The sequence below is a fragment of the Beta vulgaris genome, chromosome 2 (genome assembly GCF_026745355.1).
Source record: "Beta vulgaris subsp. vulgaris cultivar EL10 chromosome 2, EL10.2, whole genome shotgun sequence".
Lineage (NCBI taxonomy): Eukaryota > Viridiplantae > Streptophyta > Magnoliopsida > Caryophyllales > Amaranthaceae > Beta > Beta vulgaris.
In genome coordinates this window covers 52,075,323-52,096,322 of record NC_079203.1, presented here as the reverse complement: position 1 = coordinate 52,096,322, position 21,000 = coordinate 52,075,323, and the positions used below count along the sequence as shown (strand labels likewise).

Here is a 21,000-nt window from a genome sequence, read left to right as displayed (position 1 = left end):
ATTAATTTGAAGTTCAAAAACTTCATCCAGAGTCGGTGATGCAGAAATAATTCGATTAAAACACTGCCTAAAGTCAGATACAATATACTTCTTTTAATAAATACCAGCAGTTCTGCAATATAAAGTACATCTTTGGCCCAACTTAAACGTCCACTTGTGCTTATAGAATAAACAATACATATGGCAGTGAAGAAGATAAATCTAAATTGTTCATTATTAAATTAGGGATTTAGGGTTAATGGAGAGGATCCTAAATTTCCTAATCCATATCTGTAACCAACAAAATTTTAAGCTGCATACATTAGGATTAATGGCTTTGACAAGGTTAACAAATTCAGATTACAAAATTAATAAGATAAGAGAAGATGAGAAAAAAACACCATAAATCTAGTCAACTATAGTAAATCTTGTCATATATGAGGGGCATTTTTGTAAATTTCTTGCTTTTTGGTGTGTGGGTGAGTGGGTCCACCAACAATTCAACTCCCTATCTCTAATCGAGAAATGATAAACCTCTAACATATGATGAAATTATATCAAGATGGGTGTCTATTGGTAGAGAATAAAAATATATGAATATTGGTATATTTTTTTTATTTTTTTTTTTTTTAAATATATTTTGTGAGATATACAAGTTTAAAAAATTGGAAAAAGTAATTTGTTTGGATAAAGAATATAATGACATGTGTACCACTTATATGTTGCCACATGAATGTTAGATGTTTGGCAAACATCTAGCAGTTAGAGGTTTATCATTTCTCATCGAGAAAATAATTTAGTTGAGTAGTATTTCTTCCGTTTCTTTTTAATTTACTCACTTTATTTTAAGGGAGAATCAAGGAGGAAGTACAAAAATATGAGAGAAAAATTGAAAAATGAGAGAGAGAAACAAAGGAGTGGTTTAAAATATTAAAAAGTGAATGACATGGGTGGAAAAAAAGGAGAAAGTAGATGTGATATGTTACCAAAAAATAGAAAAAAAGCAACAGTGAGTAGATTAAAAAGAAACGAACTAAAAAGGAAAGTGTGTAGATTAAAAAGAAACGGATGGAGTAATATTTAGCGAACGAGAGTATTTTCTTTGAATAACGAGTGTTGACAATGGAATGCCACAAGAAGGTGCAATCATATGTGAGCTTACCCTACTACTTTACAAGAATCAAAAGCTTGAAATAGCCATGGCACATAAATTTGCAACTGGCAGCGGAGCGTTATCAATCATCGTATGATGAATGTGGAGCTGATGTGCATCCGGGGTCAAATTGGTCTTCTGATCCACAACAATGCCAATACTCGAGAACTTGGCCGGAGTTAGGGGTGTTCATTGTACCTCCGGTGTGGACACTCTCAAACTTCCTCTTTGTCTCCCCTGCTTAAGAAACAAAGATCAAGATGCAGGAAATACAAGCGTAGAATATAAAACGCAAGAGAGCAGCCAAAATGAGGCAACATAAGGATATGCTAAACCCTGATTAAACATTAATGTTTCTCAAAATGTTCATTTCTTCTAGAACTGAGGGAAAGAACATTTCTGTTTGAACTTTGGCCACTGTTTTAGCTAAATGCTCGGCCTGTCCCATGACCACCTCTAGTTCATTTTATTCCCAGAGTAAGTAACCTTCAGACTCTAGGATATGATACGATACTTCGGTACTTATGCTTAGGAAGAAAGCACTTTGCCTTCATGATACTTCGGCCTCATCCTCATACAATGGTACACACATGCACCATTCAGGAATCCTTGGCATTCTACATGTAACTCAGAATTTCGCAAGAGAGATGTTTAATCACATCAATGTGGGAAATCTTACAAATAGTTGGCTCCTAGGTATATGCTTAGGCATAAGTGAATAACATTCCTGCTTTACCTCATCTATGACTTTCCCTTCCAAAAACTAGAAACAGCAAAATCAGGACAGCAGAATTAAGCAAAAATGAAGATGGGTCTGACGTAGCAACATGATGCTACATATTGATTCGATTAAGATCAGACACGTAAAGGGAGAAATCTATTTGTAGCACTAATGAATCGTTCAGTAGGTGATAATAAATGGTGTTGATGAGAATAAATTTTACATATAAGTTTGTAAAGAAAGCGCAGTACCAATATCCATGGCGATGCTTGTCCATCTGCAGGTACCTCTTTTTCTTCCTGAATTTTTATTACCACTTTAGAGGTGGTATTGAGTAATGAAGAATAACACCTATTTGAGGATGAAATTTCAATACCATGGACAGACACTGGCATATAAATTCATCACCATTCTCACAATCAGTTACCGCCCACCAAACACTCTATAACAGCCACTAAGGGGCTTAGGAGTAGGATCCTTATATAGGAGCCTACACTCATGTAAGAAAACAAACATCATCATTCCAAAGCCCAAACAGAGACTGGCCGAGTGGCAGCAGGAGACTATGTTTGCTGCCAAAGTAAACTAATGAATAAAATGTATCGAAGTTGTAAATTCTATATGAAGTCCAGCTCTTCTTGATTTTTCTGGTGTTTAGAAGTTCGAAGGTAAGCCACTGATCTACAATTTCAACAATCTATATAAAACAATAAAGCAAATGGCCCTAGCTGGGTCAGGAGAAGCATATACTTAGCAGAGCCCAATAAAATCACTTGTAAAATACTCCAGACCCAACAAAAGTTGCTCATACCCAAAGAATTACAAGCACTATGTCAAAGTTCAAAAAAAAAAAATGATAATACACCCTCACTTAAATCCATGGTGTCCAGTCCAGGATGTCCTCCATGTCAAAAGAAAAAGAAAAATGAAGAAAGGGTGACAATTTTCAAGCAATAAAAATAACAGCCTTAGCTGTTAGCCCACTCGTACCGTTCAGGCAATCGGCCAAAGAGATTCTCCAATAACAAAAATGCGAAAAGAATCTATGTCGTGAACCTCCAACAAACTTAGTGTTGGGTGTTGGCATTAGATGGGGAAATGGGCCACAGGGAGGTAAAAGTACATAGTGAAGAATGATACGATTGAATAGTTATGCCAAGCAAAAATGTACACCCCTCGAGTACAAAATTTTTGAGCTACTTTCACATAAAACATCCTTAATTATAATCCAACAGCTGGGAATAATAGTCATATCGCCCCTTCCATTTATATAAAATAAGACATCGTGTTTTTCTTAAGCTACCTTCTATAATAGTTGTGGCATTTTATCTTCTCACCATCACTCAAGTGGCCGGTTCCCTCGGAGGATCACTTAGAATCTATAACAACAATTATTTTAGAATTTTGAACATTTTTTCCAATAGTTGCAACTTTTCTGAATAGGATGAGACGATGAGTACATAATATAGTCTTGACTAAATGGAATTTTGAGCTACCCGTCTGCATTGGGTAGGCAGGATTTCAAAAATGTTGATAAATGAAAAGATGAATGAGCATTTGCATACATTTCCACCAAAGATATAGGATAGAGTGACATAAAAAGAGAAGTATGTGTCATCAAACAAATATTAAACTTAGCTATGAACCAAGCTAACAAATATAAAGTTGAAATTTCATGCATCTAAAGCACCAGAAAAAAAATATAATGGCATTCCAAGTAAATCTTCCCCTAAGGCATCATCAGAAAGATCTTTATTCATTTTACATTCATACGAGTGATTTAGATGTCCCAAGTTTCTATCTTTCTCGCAATTGTTCATGGCCTATGTAGCATGGGTACTTCTTCTAGGTCACGTACTCGTACCCGCACTCGTACGAGGTCGTACCGTATCCTGTATGGGTACGCGTATCTTTTCCTAAAATTTCAAAATCTTGCCGTTTTCTGTCCCCCAAATCCGCACCTGTACCCGTATCAGTCTATGTGCAACCTAGTTCATGGCTCAGTCAATTCTTGTACATTTTCATTCTTCAGAGTTCAGTCTAACATATTTAATGGTCCATAATTCAGTCTAATTTATTAGATTTTCCAAGTTAATCAAACTACTGAAACATAGAAAGTACAACATTTAATATCCACATAGTTTGCACCTATCAACAATATATAGTTTGCACCTCCCCTACATCATTCATCATATTATTATCTGTCAATATAAACACAAAATTGAAAATACCAATTCTTTTAGTCCCCAGAAAAAGTTACTGTAAATATACTACATACAATCGAGAAGATGAGACCTAATTTTATGTACCCAAGACAACAATTAACCAAAAAGAAAAAGAATTGGTGCAAATTAGACGGTACCTCCAAAATGGGCAGTGTGAAATCGGCACGCAAGAGGGTGATTAAGAGCTGGATCGAATTGGGTCTTGCAAAATTTGCAAGTTCTGAGTGTGATTCTACTTTGATTTTCTGAACAGCAATTGATTTGGGGGAAGTTCTTGTTTGTGTTTTTAGTGGGCAATTTTAGAGAATTTGTCAATAAACAGGCGGAATCTACTGTGGGAAATAAAGAGTGAATTTTGGGAGATGAATGGAATTCGAGGGTGGAAAGCATAGTTGAGTAGGAGAGAGAGTGTAGAGTTGAGGCCATTTCTGATTTGCGCCAATTACTTATCGTCGGTCTCTCAAGAAGGCAGCTCAACTTACAAAAGATTTACCAAAGTAATTAGATTAACACATACTTCCTCCGTTTCTTTTTAAGTGGAACATAGAGAAAGGGCACACCAACCAAGGAGGCTAGAGAGAGAAAGTAATTAAAGGTTTGAGTGTGGACCCATACAACCAACAATTACACGCTAATGACAAAGAAAAAGAGAGGGAACAACAAAACTGCCACATTTATTTCAAACTTTTGGCTCCAAATTTTTTTTTTGGAGATTCACTTACAGATTCTGGGGACCGCTCCAAAAAATTCAAACTTTGGCTCCATATTTTTTTAGAAGCCTCTATTTATACAGGGTACTAACTTTACCATATGCTCTATTTTTTCCCCTTCACTATTTTAGAGGGAACAAAATATTTTTCTCTATACAAATTCTCTAAACAATTACAATTATCACTTGCACACACAGCACTCCAAATTCAACCACTTGCACACACAGCACTCCAAATTCAACCACTCGCACACACATCACAGTAGATTAATAAGTACATGGATGAAGAAGCCTTTGAAGCATGGATTCTTTCTAGTGGAGTTGGTGATGACACCACAATAGGAGAAGAAGAGCTGCACTTCGAAGAACATATCAATGCAGAAGAAGAGGAAGAAGATAATGAGGTATGGTACTTCTCTGACCATGAGTCTGAAAATGAAGAACAAACAATGAATGAGTTAAATGAAGATAGGGGTAATGAGGAAGACAACAAAAAACCAAACTTGCCCAACAACATACGAAGACAAATTGTAATTGAAATGTTTGCATCTGCATCTGATGAGTTAGTATTACCAAGGGGACTTTTAACAACACTAAGGCAGAAATACTCATGTAGTAGATCAACTATGAATAGGATATGGACTCTTGCTAGAAAGCAGAAAATAGATGGTGTAGAGGTCAATGTTGCAAGTAGGAAAATTGGAAATTGTGGGAGAAAGGTAAAATTCACAGATGATGAAGCCTTGAGAAGGGTACCTCTAAAGCAAAGGACAACCATCAGGTCCTTTGCTACGGCCTTAGAAGTTAGCCCCTCAACAGTTTACAGGTTGTTAAAAAGAGGTATACTCAGAAGCCATACAAACTCAATCAAGCCCAAACTCACACCAAAACACAAGGTAGCAAGAATGAAATTTGTGTTGTCTCAAAGCATACCAAAATCAATGAATGAATTGCCAAAGTTTAATCATCTTTATAACATGATTCATATTGATGAAAAATGGTTTTTCATGAGCAAAATCACACAAAGATTCTACTTGTTATCAGAAGAAGAGGACCCATACAGAGCATGCCAATCAAAAGCATTCATTACAAAAGTTATGTTCTTAGCTGCCATAGCAAGACCATGGTTAGGGCCAACAGGGGACATATTATGGGATGGGAAGATTGGTATCTTCCCATTCATAGATGAAGTTAGAGCACAAAGGTGGTCAGCTAACAGACCAGCAGGTACAATTGAAAAGAAGGCAAAGCAAAGTATTACAAAGGAAACCATCAGGGAAATGATAATCAACAAGCTTCTGCCAGCAATTAGAGCAAAATGGCCAGAGAATGGGTGCAAAGAGATATGGATTCAGCAGGACAATGCTAGACCCCATATCCAACCTAATGATGCTGAGTTTTTGGAAGCATGTAGAGAAGGTGGTTTTGAAATTAACATAATCTGCCAGCCAGCCCAGTCACCTGACCTCAATATACTGGATTTGGGTTTCTTCAAAGCCATTCAATCAATTCAACATCAGAGCTTTCCAAAAACAGTTGATGAGTTGATTAAAAGTGTTGAAGATGCATACACAGTGTATGAGCCTAGGATAATCAACTATACTTGGATACATTTGATGTATGTTATGGTGGAGATATTGAAGGTCAAGGGTGGAAACAATTACAAAAACCCACACAATTCCAAAAAAAAGATGGACAGATTGGGTCTACTACCAACTACTGTTGAAATTTCAGAGGAGTTGGTAAATGACACAGTTAATCTACTCAATCAAGACATTGTGTTTGGGCCTGAGCCATTTGAAGCAATGGAATTGCTTCCAGAAGATCAGTAGGGGCAGGCAAACATTTTTTTGTAAAGTATAGAAGTCAAACACTTTTTGTTTAGTATAGAGGTTGTATGGCCCTATTTTGTAAAGTTATGACCTTTTTTTGTAAAGTACATAGGTCAATGCATTTCACATCATTTGGTTTCCACAAGTAATGCATGTAAGGAACATGTTTGAAGAAAATGAAAGGCTTGGTTCTTTCCCTCAGGTTGTCCCCAATCACCAATATGCACATAACCATATTTAACCTCCTAACAGCCACATCCAACATGCAAAATAAGTCAATACATTGGTGGCATAAGTGGGGGAAAGCCAATACATGGACAATAAATGTGAAACTTAAACTTGACCTCATTCATCATTGAGGATAATTCATCATCCTCTCATGCAAATTTGAATTATTCCACATTGTTTCACACAAGTCCAGTAGGCACAACACCAAACACACAATTGCCTCATCAATGCAAAGACAAATTAAAATGCTAGGGGCACATTGAGAGGAAAAAAGGTTGAAAGCATTTATGGTGTAAAAAGATCATCATCATAGGGAAATCACAACCACAACAACACCATTTTGCAAACACAGTACCAAACACACACTGAAATCACAACCACATCAACACCATTATGAAAAATCAGTCCATAAACCCCAAGATCAGTCCATCACTACCACAAGATAACTCCATCACAACCACAGCAACTCCAACACATTGAGAGGAAAAAAGGTTGAAAGCATTTATGGTGTAAAAAGATCATCATCATAGGGAAATCACAACCACAACAACACCATCATACAAACACAGTACCAAACACACACTGAAATCAGTCCATAAACCCCAAGATCACTCCATCACAACCCACAACAACTACATCATACAAACACAGTACCAAACACACACCAAAATCAGTCCATAAACCCAAGATAACTCCATCACAACCACAGCAACTACATCATACAAATACAGTACCAAACACACACTGAAATCAGTAAATAAACCCCAAGATCACTCCATCACAACCACAGCAACTACATCATACAAACACAGTACCAAACACACACCAAAATTAGTCCATAAACCCCAAGATTACTCCATCACAACCACAACAACTACATCATACAAACACAGTACCAAACACACACCAAAACACACTGAATTCACAACCACATCAAATCATCATGCAAAATCAGATCCAACCACACACTAAAATCAGTACCAAACAAATATCACAAGCAACATTACAAAATTGCAATTTAAGAGATAAAAAATATCATAAAGAAATAATGAACGCACAAGTACTAATAAAGCATGAAACCAACAAATATCAGAGCCAACATTACAAATCATTCAACACCACACATAAATTCATGAAAAAAAAACTTTAAGAGATAAAGTAAGAAACGCTTCACCAATTCAGAGCAAGACATGATTTGTCAATTTTTTTTTAATTTTCCAGCATTTTTAGGGCTTTCGGCAACATAGGTTGAAGTTTGAATTTTGGGGATCTCATCTGCAGACTTTTGAGGCGAAGATTCAGGGACTCGTCAAATTGCAATTTTCTTTTACCCAAGCACGCAGATCTCGAATCCACCGTAGCTTCCACCACAATATCTTCTTTTTTCGGCAACACCAATTTGGATGTTGGTGTTTCAGAACCCCTACGCACGTAAGGGAGCTCAGTAGACGTGTAAGATGAACCGTGGTTGGCACGATCTATCAATCGCATCAGCCTCGATTCCTCCGAAGAATCCATATCATCACAGCCAAACAAGTAATCCGCGGTAATCCACGAAGAAGACATATTAAAGCAGCAAGTAGAAGCGACAGAAATTTAAGAGAGATCAGTTTTCAGAGAGAAGAGAGAGATGAATCAGAGATAAGAGTTAGGGTTTTTGAGTGACAGAGGAGAAGTTCAAGATTTAGGGTTCTTGAATGAGAGAGAGATGAGTGAGAGGCTGGAATGAATTGTGTAGAATGATCGAGAAAATGGTAGGTGGGAATGATTCCAAGAATAAAAAAAAAGGAGGGAACCCTAATGTAATTAATGATTGTTAGGTTAGTAGTTAGAATAATTAATAAGGTAGGTGAGTTAATTGTAATGGCAATATTGTAATAATTCAGTTTTTTTTTTTTCCATTTGTGGAAGTGTGTCACTTATTATGACTATTCCTTAATAGGAAAGTGACTCACTTAAAAAGAAACGGAGGAAGTATTATTAGAATAATAAAATTAGACAAATCTAAAACTGAATTTTTTAACAAATCCATTTCATTTCACTCTAACCCAACACTATCCTAATCATCCTTTATCTTTTCTTTCTTTTTTTTTTCTTGATTTTCGAACTACAACAGACAATTTCGAAAAATAACTCGGTAGTCTTACCGAACGGATTAAACTAGTCACTAAATGAATTAAACTAGTTACTGAATAGGTTAGATAATGTCAATACTGAATAGATTAAACTGATTACGAAATAGATTAAACTGGTCCCTAAATAGATTAAACTAGTCACTATATTATAAAAAAAAAAAGGTGGCATGTTCTCTTCTAAATATTGGACTTGGAGCATGCCTAACATTGAACTAAAAGTACGTGGTCTCTTACAAGACAACTCTTAGATTAAAACTACATTTTGAGCCTAAATCAAGTCCATAATTGAATGAATTTGCCCGATACTTGGCTCGGTTAGACCCAACTCGAAAATCAAGCCTAAATTTCTACCCAATTAAATGACTTTTTGAATCATACTAGTGGAGTGAGCTTAAGTTGATTAACTTGGGGTGCACCTCTCTTAACCTTAAAATAAAGTAATAAACTTTGTTAAGTTCAAAATAAGTTCAAGAATATTCAAGTGAAGAGAACACCCCTTAAAAAAAAACCTATCATTTGTGCTAAAAAAAGATTATGAGGATTCAAATCCTATTAAGCAACGGAACTTAAACACCGTGCCACTGAAGATTGGATGAAGATTAATTTTTTCCAATTGCAGATATAAACGAGCTGAATAAATTTCCACTATGATCTAGTACGCAAAGCAATCGAAGCTCAGGGACTGGAATACTGGCAGTGGGCAACCAAGAACTTGATAGAACAAGCACTAGTAATAGCAGAAGCAAAGCCCCTAAATCGTTTGGTTTCAAGCCTCTGTTAGACTATGCCTAGTTGCTCATGCACATATTATTAACAAATTTATGACAACATTGAATGATTTATCGAGCAACACTTTCGCAACACACTCTTCACCAGACCTAAAGAAGATAGTTATTCACTATTAAGCCATTCAATGTCAAATACATTGCAATCAGCAGGCCAAATATCAGAGTATGAAGTTTGCTTTTTATGTGAATTTCTCTTAAGAGAGAGGGAGAGAGCAACAGAAGACATATTTCAAAGGAATAGAACTTCGTTCCTTTGATCGATGACTACAAAAATCCTGATGGTGTCTGGTATTTCTCAAAAATCTTCAACTCAACTAGGCACTTGGGGACAAAGAGAATGGAAAGAAGCCAACTTGTCTCAAAGCAAGTCACATGATGTGGGATGTGAAGTTAAACTTTGTAGCCAGTGAAGGTAAAGCCCCGTCCTACAATTTCACCAGCACAATACCATGCAAAGCATTCCAATCCAAACAAAGCTGCGACTCCAACCTCCTCAACTTTCATGTCCTTTCTATTCTTCCATGCTTGCTTAACTTGATCAACTTCTTTCCACAATGCCTCACGACGACCAGGTAAGCTGCAAGAACAAATAAAATTATATCCACCATCAATTTAATTGTTTCGATATATATGTGGATCTTCTTGCTGATGATTATCAACATTTATACAATTTCAAGGAGAATAATAGAGTAGATTGATAAGTATGATCCCATGTAGCAATACCATATAATTACACACATTACTTTCATGACATTCTCACATTCAGCAAGTCAGAGAGTCCAGATTTTTGCAGCCTTACCCGTGCATTTACAGAGAGGCTGCTTCAGCAAGAGCTACAATTGGAAGTGACTAGATCACAAATCCTCCCATGATTCATAACACAAAAATACGTTGCACTATTTAGGATGTAAAATAGTCACATTACACAAAATTATAAGAGACCCATGGGCCATGGTCTGATTGCTTACTGAAATGAGTGAAGGAGAGGGTCAGCGAGACGACTTCTACAAAGGGCAATGTTGTTAAATCATGTTAGATCCTCAATTACAATGTGTTAGGAGTTTAGGACGTGGCAAGAATTTTCTAAAAGGCAAGAGTACATAATATATCAAATCCTAGTCAATGTTGTCACCTCCGAAAGTCCTAGTAAATATTTTATTTCTAAACGAAATGCATGATGACAAAAGGCCTAAATAATCAGCCACATCGATCCCCAGATTTCTTTGGGATTATCATAACACACCCTCTAGGACCTGCCCTATAATCATGTTGCAAGTGAATATCACAATGCCTTGAAAATTGGAACAAATGAGTAGGAGTTGTCAAACATCAAACACTGTTTGGATGCTTATAATGTCGCAAGACTGTCATCATCTGGTGGACAATTTCACATAAGATCTTCAGAATCGAAGTCCAAGGATTTCTTCCGCAATGGTGCTTTATATGCAAGTCGGAAATCTAATTACATCGAAACCTAAGCATTGGTATAAATACTGAAATCCCAACACTGCTCAAAGGAGAAAAAGGATAAATAGGAATTTGCAAGGTCGGAGTTGTGTAAGTTTTGCTGTAAGAACACATATTTGGGAAACAAGGAACACGAGCTCAAAATTCAACACCAAACTATACAAATCTAGTTCTTAGAATATTCAATAGGATCTGACACTTCGACTCATCAAGTCATCACATTAGAGAAAGTTATATAAAAGCCCTCACAGATGACCAAACGTACCCCTCCATTAACAGATCCACATACATCCTTTTTCATGCATTTTGTATGTGTGACGCTGTCACCTACTGCTAAGTAAAATTCTAAGAGATGACCTTAAGCTTCAGCCTTGATCAGTTGGACAGTCGCTTGAATGAAGTATGTAGTCAGACCAATAAATTCAGGCAAGTCTCAACAGTAATACCAGAATAGAAACAATAATTCCAGCAAACCCTCATTTATTTCCCAAATAATTACTTACAACTCTATTAACACATATATACTAAGATACTAAAACAAAATTACAAGAGCTCAGTGAATATCCTGAATTTCTCCCATCTCACTCCCAAGATGACTATTAACCAGCTTATATGCATCCTACCCGTGCTAAGAACAGCCGAACAGCCATGTCATAATTCAATTAATCAGAAACAGAAAACCATTTATGCTTTTAAACATGCCTCAAAGCAACAAACAGCTGCAGAACTATGGCATTACAGAAAAGTTTCTCAGTAACATCCACAGTTATACTATTAAAACCCACCTGGCAAGGCGAGTGTAAAGCAATTGCTTTGCCAATCGATTGCATGTCTCAACAGTGGCAGGCTCTTGGATATGTTCCTTGTTTTGCTCTAGCAGCTGCTTATAATAGACTTCCCCATGTTTGGAGAGGAATTGGGTAGCCTGACAAGCCTTTGACTGCAGCTGACGAAGCTTTGACGCCATCGAATTCCACAACTGCGAATACAAAAGAACGACATCTTAGCATCACATTATGATCACCACATCCTCATTGCAACATTTCGACATGAGCAAGATAAAGCTGATACAGTTAAAGCATGAATCAACCTCCTATGCAACAACTATATGTTCCACATATAATTAGTGATGGCAATGGGTCGGGGCAGACAATGCAGGAGCCGAATTCGACCCAATAATAAATCAGACCATGGATTCGACTCCGAGCTCATGAGCTCTTGATCCAGCTCCGAATTCAAAACGACTCTGAAACCCTCCGACGTCGATTCGAAATCAACCCGATTCTACAACGAAAGTCATTTACCCTTTCGCATTTTACACATCCAAAAAAACAAATTCCCAAACAACATTTCACGGTTTCACCTCAAAAAAGTCGTATCAAACATAGACCTAATTACCTAATAGTGTAAAAATCAACCACAATTTAAGTAGTAAACAACAATCCAGATCTAATAAAAACAAAACCCTAATTCAGATCTAAGAAATCAACAATCAAACATTCAATTAACATATATAATCTAATTTACTTCAAGTACGAACCAAAATCACAATCGTTCAATATGCGTATTCAATACAATCAAGATCTAAGAAAGAAAAAACCCTAAGTTGTTATTCAAAGCGAGGAATGAGGCAGAATACACATATTTTTAATCTGCGATTGTTTATCTTTGAAACAAAAATCTATCTACAAAACTCACTTGTTATCTTCGAATTGTAGAATTTGGATCTCAAAAAGATGAAGCAAATGAAGTTTCTAGATTTCAAACTTGAGGTCTCCAAGATTTTTCCCAGAGGAGAGAGACTGAGTGAAAATGAGAGAGAGAAAGAGAGTAGTTGAGTGGGTGAGGTTGGAGTCTTGGAGAGAAAGAAAATGTATTTTTTACTGACCTAAGGGAATACTGGGTCCGAACTCATCTATTGGATCGGACATTTTTCATGTGGATAGTATTCGCCTATTCGGACTAAAAGTATCTCTACTTAGGTCCTGATTGACGCTAGCGTTTTAGGTAATGATAAAACAAGATCAAAACGCTACTTAAAATTATACTTGTTTGGTAAGATAGTTATAGTAGTGGTCTAGTGGATGACGTTTGGAGTAAATTATGGGTACCGGTTGTAAAACATAACGGTGTTCATAGGTGGTTAACCGTCTCGAAAAAACATTTCGGTTTGGTAAGCGAATGTTTCGATTCGTTCTTTTGGCGAACCGTAACTGTAACCATTTAGACCAATTTCCACCTAAGCATTTAACCTTTTTTTTGGTATGGTTTTCCGGTTAACCATTAACCGTTATTTAAGTTATACTATTATGTTTTACTTAATGTACATATATATTATTTTCAATTTTTTTGTGCATATATTTTAATATTATATATACTCTAATATAAGATGTTTTATATAGTAGATAAAAACCCATTGAAAAACATAACTAACACTAAGAATTCACTCCATTTCCTAATTATAGTGTTTATATTAGTACTAGGGTTTCCAAATAATTACATATTTCCTCTAATTGTTGTAAGTTATCAACAAATATTAGAATTAATGTAATTGTTTGGAAATGTTTTACAACAATTAAATAGAGAAAAACATATTTTGTTATTTCAGTTAACCGTTCACTCACAAATCATAACTGTAACCGTACCGTTTAACCGTTAACTTTATCGGTTCAGTAACCGTATCGTTAAAACTTTTTTTTGTCGGTACAGTAACCACCCATTTAGACCGATTTTTCGATATTTCGACGCAGTATTTCGATTTTGATTTTTTATGAACCCCTCTAGTAAAACGTTACTATAAGCAATGTTTGAGATTTATAGGTAGCAGTGGCCGGTCAAGCGACTAAAGACTATATAATAGCATAAGGTACACTTGTTAAGTAATGTTTTTAATTTATTTCCCCCTTTCTCTTTATTAATTGTTTTGTTTTATGGTAATTCATTGTTTTTTTATTATAATAATAGTAGGGATGTGATTTAAATATTTATCTTAAAGAGAATATATATAACTAATATCTCACCTCATTTTATGCTCCAAATTCCACAAGCATTTAGTTAAAATTGGTAAGTTATAAAAAGTTTAGGTCGTTGACTATTATCTTAAATTTATATATTTATTTGAGTAGTTAAAAAGTTGTATATATACTCCTTTTTATGTGTAAATTCTTTGAAAATCGAGTCTGTTTTTGAGAATACGGTCTCACGTTAGTGTTAATGTGAGACCAACTGAGGTCATACTTACATCACGCGAGTGCATCACATCAAACCAGCAGCGGAATCAGTTAAGCGGTTGGACCTATTAGTTATGTTAACCTTAAATTGATCCTGGATGAATTAGTTAAGCGGTGAAGTATATTTGTTAAGTGTTAAATTATATTAGTTAAGCGTTGAAGTATATTAGTTATATCATAAAAACCATATTATAACACATTTTACTAATAACTAATAATTAAAAATCATAACTATATTAACCTTACAAATATAACCATTAATCCAGAACCATAACTATGACTAATAATATGAAAACTATTATTAATAACTAAAATCCATAACTATTAACTTGATAAGAGGTTTTTAGTGTGTCGTTAAGGATCTAGTGAGAATGTGTCTTTATGTGAGAACAGATTTATGTTTAGAACATACACAATAATTTTTAGAACACATGCAATATTTGTTTAGAACAATAATTTATAGAAATATGCTATGATTTTTAGAACATGAACACGTCTTTTTACGTAAGAACATAATCAACACATATTGATATATACATGTCAAACTCCTTCCAGATTCAGGAGAACATCTCAAAGATCATACTTCATATGTCATATCAGCACCTAGTTGGCAAGCTCATTTACTTGACCATTACCAGGCCTGATATTGCTTTCAACATCCACACTTTGAGTCAATTTATGCAAAAACCTACCATCACTCATATGCAAGCAGCAAAGAGGGTGTTAAGGTATCTAAGATCCTCTCCAGGCTAAGTTTTCCTATTACGAGAAAGTCCACAACTGGATTCCTTGTGTTGCTTGGTCACTCACCTTTATCATGGAAGACGAAGAAGTAAAAGGTGATGGTAGCCAGATCAAGTAGTGCTAAAGCTGAGTACATGGCTATGGCTCTTACAACTTGTGAAGTGGTGTGGCTTTCTCAATTACTGAAGGAACTTGGGATAAAATCTAGTGTTCATGTCACCCTCAAATGTGATAATCAAGCTGCAATGTCAATAGCAGTGAATGCACTTCACCAGGAATGCACTAAACATGTTGAAATCAGGGACAAGGTGACTCAAAATATCATTAAACCTAAGTATGTACCTACTAATCACCAATTGACAGATATTTTCACCAAGAGTTTACCTATAGCTCAACACCAGCAACTCTTAATCAGGATGAGATCTCACTCTTCTACTTCATTACCATCTTGAGGGGGAGTGATGAAATTAGTGGATCCATGATCCATCTCTATCATTTTGTGCTACTAATCTCTGATATTTTGTGCCTATGTACTATCCCACTATTTGCTGATGTAATCAATGTACTATACTCAGTCAAAGTTTCATTCTCCTCTAGACAGTTTCCTAGCATTTTCCTAGTTTGTCTTGTAATAACTAGCAAGTAGTATAAGAACGAGAAAGTATAGTCCCATATCCGGTATGGGACAACTTTTCCCATATCAGTTACTTGATATGATTAGAGGTAGCTCAAATATGATTTATATATCGAACTGATATGATTTGATGTAGCCCAGATATGGTTTAAGATTTCAACTAACAAGCTCCCCAAAATAAATATGAAACTTTTTTTATATAATTTTTTAATATTACTTTTGTCATAAAAATTACATAAATGTCATGGTATTGGCACATACCCGATATGGGAATATCATTGCACGTATAAGAACAAAGGAATGTAAACACTAGAATCAACTTTGGAGAAATACAACAACATTCCTCTCATTTTTAATGCTATCATCTTTCTCTTTCCTGCATTCATATTTATTTCGTCATCAAAGAGCAAAGGGAGAAAGAAGGAAATCCAAAAGCTTGATAGTAAGCTAGAAACACTTTCCCTTGTTTTTTCTAAAACAAAGTTAAAAACACCTTAACATATAATTGATCATTATTTCAAGTACAATCAATCTAATTAAGCTTAGTCTTGTGGAAATGAGACCTCAAAATCAAAGGTTTAATCCCTAAAATCGGGTTGACTTGTGAAAGGTTTTGGTCGAAAATGAAACTTCATCGTATCTATCTTTAAAAAAAAAAAAATATGATCAAGTTAATTGTGAAAATTATCAGTAAGCAAATCTAAGTAAAACGAGAATAGTCCCGTCAAAGTAAACAAATCAGGTGGCAGCTTCATAACTTAGACATTTACTTGGATGTACAAAACGAATGAAACACTGGCTTAGCTTCAGGATCGTGAAATTGAACGAGGCAGCATTGACAAACTTTACGCAGCTTGCTACATGAGCGACAAATGCGTGTTCCCTTATATGGTGGAAACCCCTCCACATGCCAAAACAGATAAACAAAAGGTCTTGTGCATATCTCGCATTCCTCGATACCTCCTTTATCCTGCAAGGAAACAATACATTAATAAAGACAATAATAATACTCCTTCCGTTTGCTCACTTCTCATTTTTTACGAGAATTAAAGAAAATTGAATGAGTAGTAGGATTTTACAAGGAAGTGATTTTTTGGCATTTTTATCTTGAAACTAGTTTTTATTTTTTTTTCTTTAAAATAAAATCAAAAGGCAATAGATGTTACTTGGAATGGTGTAAAACAATAAATAGAGGCACATATTGAAAGATAAGGAGGGGTATTTTGAAAATTTTACAGAAAAATGAAAGGTAATTTAGTTCAAATAAATTGATAAAAAAGAAAATAAACACGATATTTTAGGACACCAAAAATAAAAATGCAAACACTATATACTATAAGAGGAGGGAGTAATAATATAAAAGCAGTAAACTACGACAACATATAAGGCTATGTTCAGCTCACCTTATTTTTGCTTATTTCAGATCTAATCAGATCAGATCAGATCAGAAAAAATAAGTTCAGATCAGATCAGTTCAGATCATGCTTATATTTAAAAATCATTATATCTTTCATTACATATTAGTAAAAATTATAATAATTGAATATTAATAAAGTACTCACTGAGACGAATCAAACAAGACCCCACATGACTATATTTTTTCTTATATATTGAGAAAAATCTAAAAGATAAGATCGTGTAATCAAAAAAAATAAGTTCAGATCAGATCAGATCAGAAAAAATAAGTTCAGATCAGATCAGATAAGTTCAGATCAGAAAATTTCAGGTGAACTAAACATAGCCTAAATGAATGCATCTTTTTGAATAGTATATATGTGAATCACACCCATAAGTCATAACAAAACACTCGCGGCAAATTCAAGAATCAAAAGTTAATAGGGTCAAAAATATTTGAAGCAATTCATTTATTTCACTTTACCATTCAAGCAAGAGCACTATATGATATAACAATATATTTTATAAAAGTATACCTTAAAAATCTATAGGAGCCGCTTAAAAAAATATATAGACCACAAACCCCTTGTAGCTTCACCCTCACACAACACTAATAAATCAACCACTCAATTGATGTTGTGAACTTGTGATCACAAAACACCATTATTGTCACCTTAATTCTTGGTACGAAAGTCGAAAGTCGAAAGTTCGAATTCTCTAGAGTTTTAATGAAACTTTACCAGGTAAAGTTATATTTAGGTTCTATAAAAAAAAAAAAAAAACAAGAAATCATATTAGTGGAAGGAAAGAGTTAGGAGTGAATATATTTGTAAATACGGCAAGTGTTTCTTGTTGGTAACTCAGGACTAGTTTCATATATTTGAAATATCAAAGAGAATACAAATAATCATCTTTTCCCTTAATCACAATTCAAGTCATGAATTCACTACCTATATTTGATAATTAATTAGCCCCAAAGTACACCGTTTGCATGTTAAAATTTGCTTTCTTGGCACGCATGTGACGGGTTTTAGCGAATTAGTTACAATGCAAAAGACAATTAGCACAACTCGTCATAATTAATGTTTTTTCACCAATTATCTTCCTTCTTTTTTTTAAAATCATCTTTAATCATACAATATTTATTTAAATAAACAACAAATTTTTATTATCCCTCTTAAATTCTACTTAATTTAATTTCAATGAAAAATTAAAATCAGGAACTATATTTCGAGACGGAGGAGGGTAAATAATAGCGAAAATAAAATATATGATCAGTGTCAAAGTACAATATGCATGATTAAAAAGAAATTGATTGGTACTAGTTCTAGTAGTTAATTAACAAAAGTGCATGTGCAGTTATAGAAAATAAGCATTCAAGAAGTTGCTGAACATGAAAGAAACGAAGAGGGGATGAGAGACACTTACATACTTATTAAACTGCGGATCTTTGATCGAGCAGGATTCGCAAACTTCCAGTTCCTTCTGTACTTCCATGAGAGGACCCTGCGACTGTGATTGACCCATCTTTATTCTCTGCTATACTTATACGCTCTGTGTTGTTAGTTTTTTTTGAAGCCAAATAAAACTATAAAACTTTAAGTGTGTTCTATATTTTTCCTGTGAACCGTATTTATAACTAAATCAATGAAAACAAAGTCAATATCTTATTCGGTTTCAGAAAAGAAAAAAGATTTTGAGAAGGCCACGTTGGGCGTTGGCTCAAGTATATCTTAAACTAGTTTTATATGCACGCGATGCATGCGAAGATATATAGAAAATTAATTTTTTTTTTTTAAGGAATGTAAAAAATTAAATTAATTATGAATTATATCTAATAAATTAGAGATATTTGAATTGTTGATGGTTTTCTTCCTGTAATGCCTTTTTTATTTTTTAAATTAATTAGGTAGTTTCTTTTTTTAATTTTTACATTTTCTTTTTTTAATTAAAGTAAGTAGTTAGAATAGAGATGAAGTGAGGGTAAAATAGGATTTCTAATATTTTGGTGTCTTACCCCTCTTCCCGTATAGAATAGAGATAAACGGACTTTTTAAGTAAAGTTTATCTCCCCTTTAATCTCTATTACATAAGGGAAGGGGACCTATGGTGTCCTCTTTTGAACTGACTATTTTGCCCCCCTTCCTTTACTAAATTACAAAAATAATATCAATACCAAAATGGGGAGTCAAACAAAGCTACCGAAAATTAAATTTCAACATCACTCCACTAGTAGAATAAATGTTATTTGCTGCGGTTAAAAACTGCCCTATTGCTGCGTTTTTGGGCGCGCAGCAATTAAGGGCGCAACAATAGGTAATTAATATATTGCTACGATTTTAAACCGCAGCAATATTTGACATATATTGCTGCGGTTTTAAGTATAAAACCGCAGCAATATTAGTATTTTAGATTAAAATAGTACAACATATATTGCTGCGGTTTTTTACTTAAAACCGCAGCAATATACGTTGGGCAGGAAAAAAAAAATATTTTTTTTTATTTTGACATCAGATTTGGAAAATAAAAAGGTTGAAATAAAATAAAACATTACTTATTGAAACTAATGACAACAAGTTATTATATAAAATTCAAAAACATAAAAAAAACACAAATAAAAAAAACATATTATGTTATTACTTTTTTTGAAGGCAGATTATAAAAAATCTACTATGTAACTTCAAAAAATGAAAGAACAAATTTATACTATAAATATAATAAGATAATACAATAAAACACTAGATTTGAAAATATTACAACAACAATAACCAAAGTAACAACAATTACAAAAATAACAATAGAAAATGTAATACTCCGTATTTTTTAGTAAGTTAATATTTATATTTTTTATAAAATTTTTAGTTTTTGAAAAAGGTTTTATTTACTAAAAAGGCTTATTATTTATTAGAAAGGCTTTTATAAGAAAAGTTTTGGGTATTTAAAATAAATTTTAGCCCAAATGAATTTTGGGCCTAACCTTCCTAAGTTTTATATTCAAGTAGTTTGTTCAAAAGAAAACTAAAAATACTTTAAAAATCATTTAAAAAGAATTTACAAAAAAGGTTTATTAAAAGAAAAAAAAAATAAAATAAAAAAAAAAAAAAATCTCAACTAACCAAATTCGGTGCAAACTCACGTCAGTGAGTTGCATCCAAATTGGTTATTGTGGTTGTGTTATCTTTTGGTTAAATTTGTTTTATTTATCTTTTAGTTACTTTGTTTCTTTTATCTTTTGGTTAATTAAGCATCTAGACTATTTATCTTGTGGAATATTCCTCTATTCTAGCTATATTATCATAAAAGATAATTTATTCTAGCTAAAGTAATTATCTTTTCTCAAAAATCTATCTTTTAGTTCCTATTCCTATTCTTATCCTATTTACCCAACTAGTATAAATAAGGGTCTCTACCCATCATATTCTTCACACCAAATTTGAGAAATAAATCTCTTTTCTCAAGTTTAAACTCTCTCTCCCTCTTAGCCTACCTTTTCTCTTCTCCCTGATAGTTATAATTATTCAAGGTGCGTGTATACGTAGATCTTTAAATGTTATTTACATAGGTAGTATAATGTTTTAGACTTGTTTTTCTGAATTGAAACATCTGTTTTATGAAGTTGATTTTTAAACGTTACGAGTTATTATGAACTTCTTTGAGTTTTTGTATGATCATTAGTAGCTTACAATGAGTTGATAGTATGATTTTTAAATTTATTAGTAAAGTCACGTTTAATATGAGATTTCATAGTCTACAATTGGAC

The 21,000-nt window shown here is 34.0% G+C and overlaps 4 protein-coding genes across 5 annotated transcripts; 1 reads left to right on the top strand and 3 right to left on the bottom strand.

Moving 5' to 3' along the window:
- Window positions 1-1,058: 1,058 nt before the first annotated feature.
- On the bottom strand, window positions 1,059-4,573 carry LOC104906572 (uncharacterized). The gene is made up of 3 exons (XM_019252196.3): window positions 4,216-4,573; window positions 2,105-2,152; window positions 1,059-1,369 (listed from the first exon to the last, which is right to left on the bottom strand). Exons 1-3 carry the CDS (start codon window positions 4,502-4,504, stop codon window positions 1,215-1,217), a joined length of 492 nt encoding a protein of 163 aa, XP_019107741.1. The 5' UTR covers window positions 4,505-4,573; the 3' UTR covers window positions 1,059-1,214.
- Window positions 4,574-5,065: 492 nt separating this feature from the next.
- LOC104897130 (uncharacterized) lies at window positions 5,066-6,619 on the top strand. Its single transcript, XM_010683950.3, has one exon. The coding sequence runs from the start codon at window positions 5,066-5,068 to the stop codon at window positions 6,617-6,619; it is 1,554 nt and encodes a 517-aa protein (XP_010682252.3).
- Window positions 6,620-9,861: 3,242 nt separating this feature from the next.
- LOC104906582 (hypothetical protein) lies at window positions 9,862-13,103 on the bottom strand. Its single transcript, XM_010695356.4, has 3 exons — window positions 12,936-13,103; window positions 12,023-12,216; window positions 9,862-10,347 (listed from the first exon to the last, which is right to left on the bottom strand). Exons 2-3 carry the CDS (start codon window positions 12,202-12,204, stop codon window positions 10,161-10,163), a joined length of 369 nt encoding a protein of 122 aa, XP_010693658.1. The 5' UTR covers window positions 12,205-12,216; window positions 12,936-13,103; the 3' UTR covers window positions 9,862-10,160.
- Window positions 13,104-16,191: 3,088 nt separating this feature from the next.
- LOC104906591 (pre-mRNA-splicing factor slt11) lies at window positions 16,192-18,851 on the bottom strand. 2 transcript variants are annotated; one of them, XM_010695366.4, is made up of 2 exons: window positions 18,673-18,851; window positions 16,192-16,815 (listed from the first exon to the last, which is right to left on the bottom strand). In XM_010695366.4, exons 1-2 carry the CDS (start codon window positions 18,765-18,767, stop codon window positions 16,584-16,586), a joined length of 327 nt encoding a protein of 108 aa, XP_010693668.1. In that variant the 5' UTR covers window positions 18,768-18,851; the 3' UTR covers window positions 16,192-16,583. The 2 variants fall into 2 exon arrangements, with proteins under 2 accessions (XP_010693668.1, XP_019103777.1); XM_019248232.2 differs by having other exon boundaries at window positions 18,669-18,850.
- Between the last annotated feature and the right edge of the window lie 2,149 nt (window positions 18,852-21,000).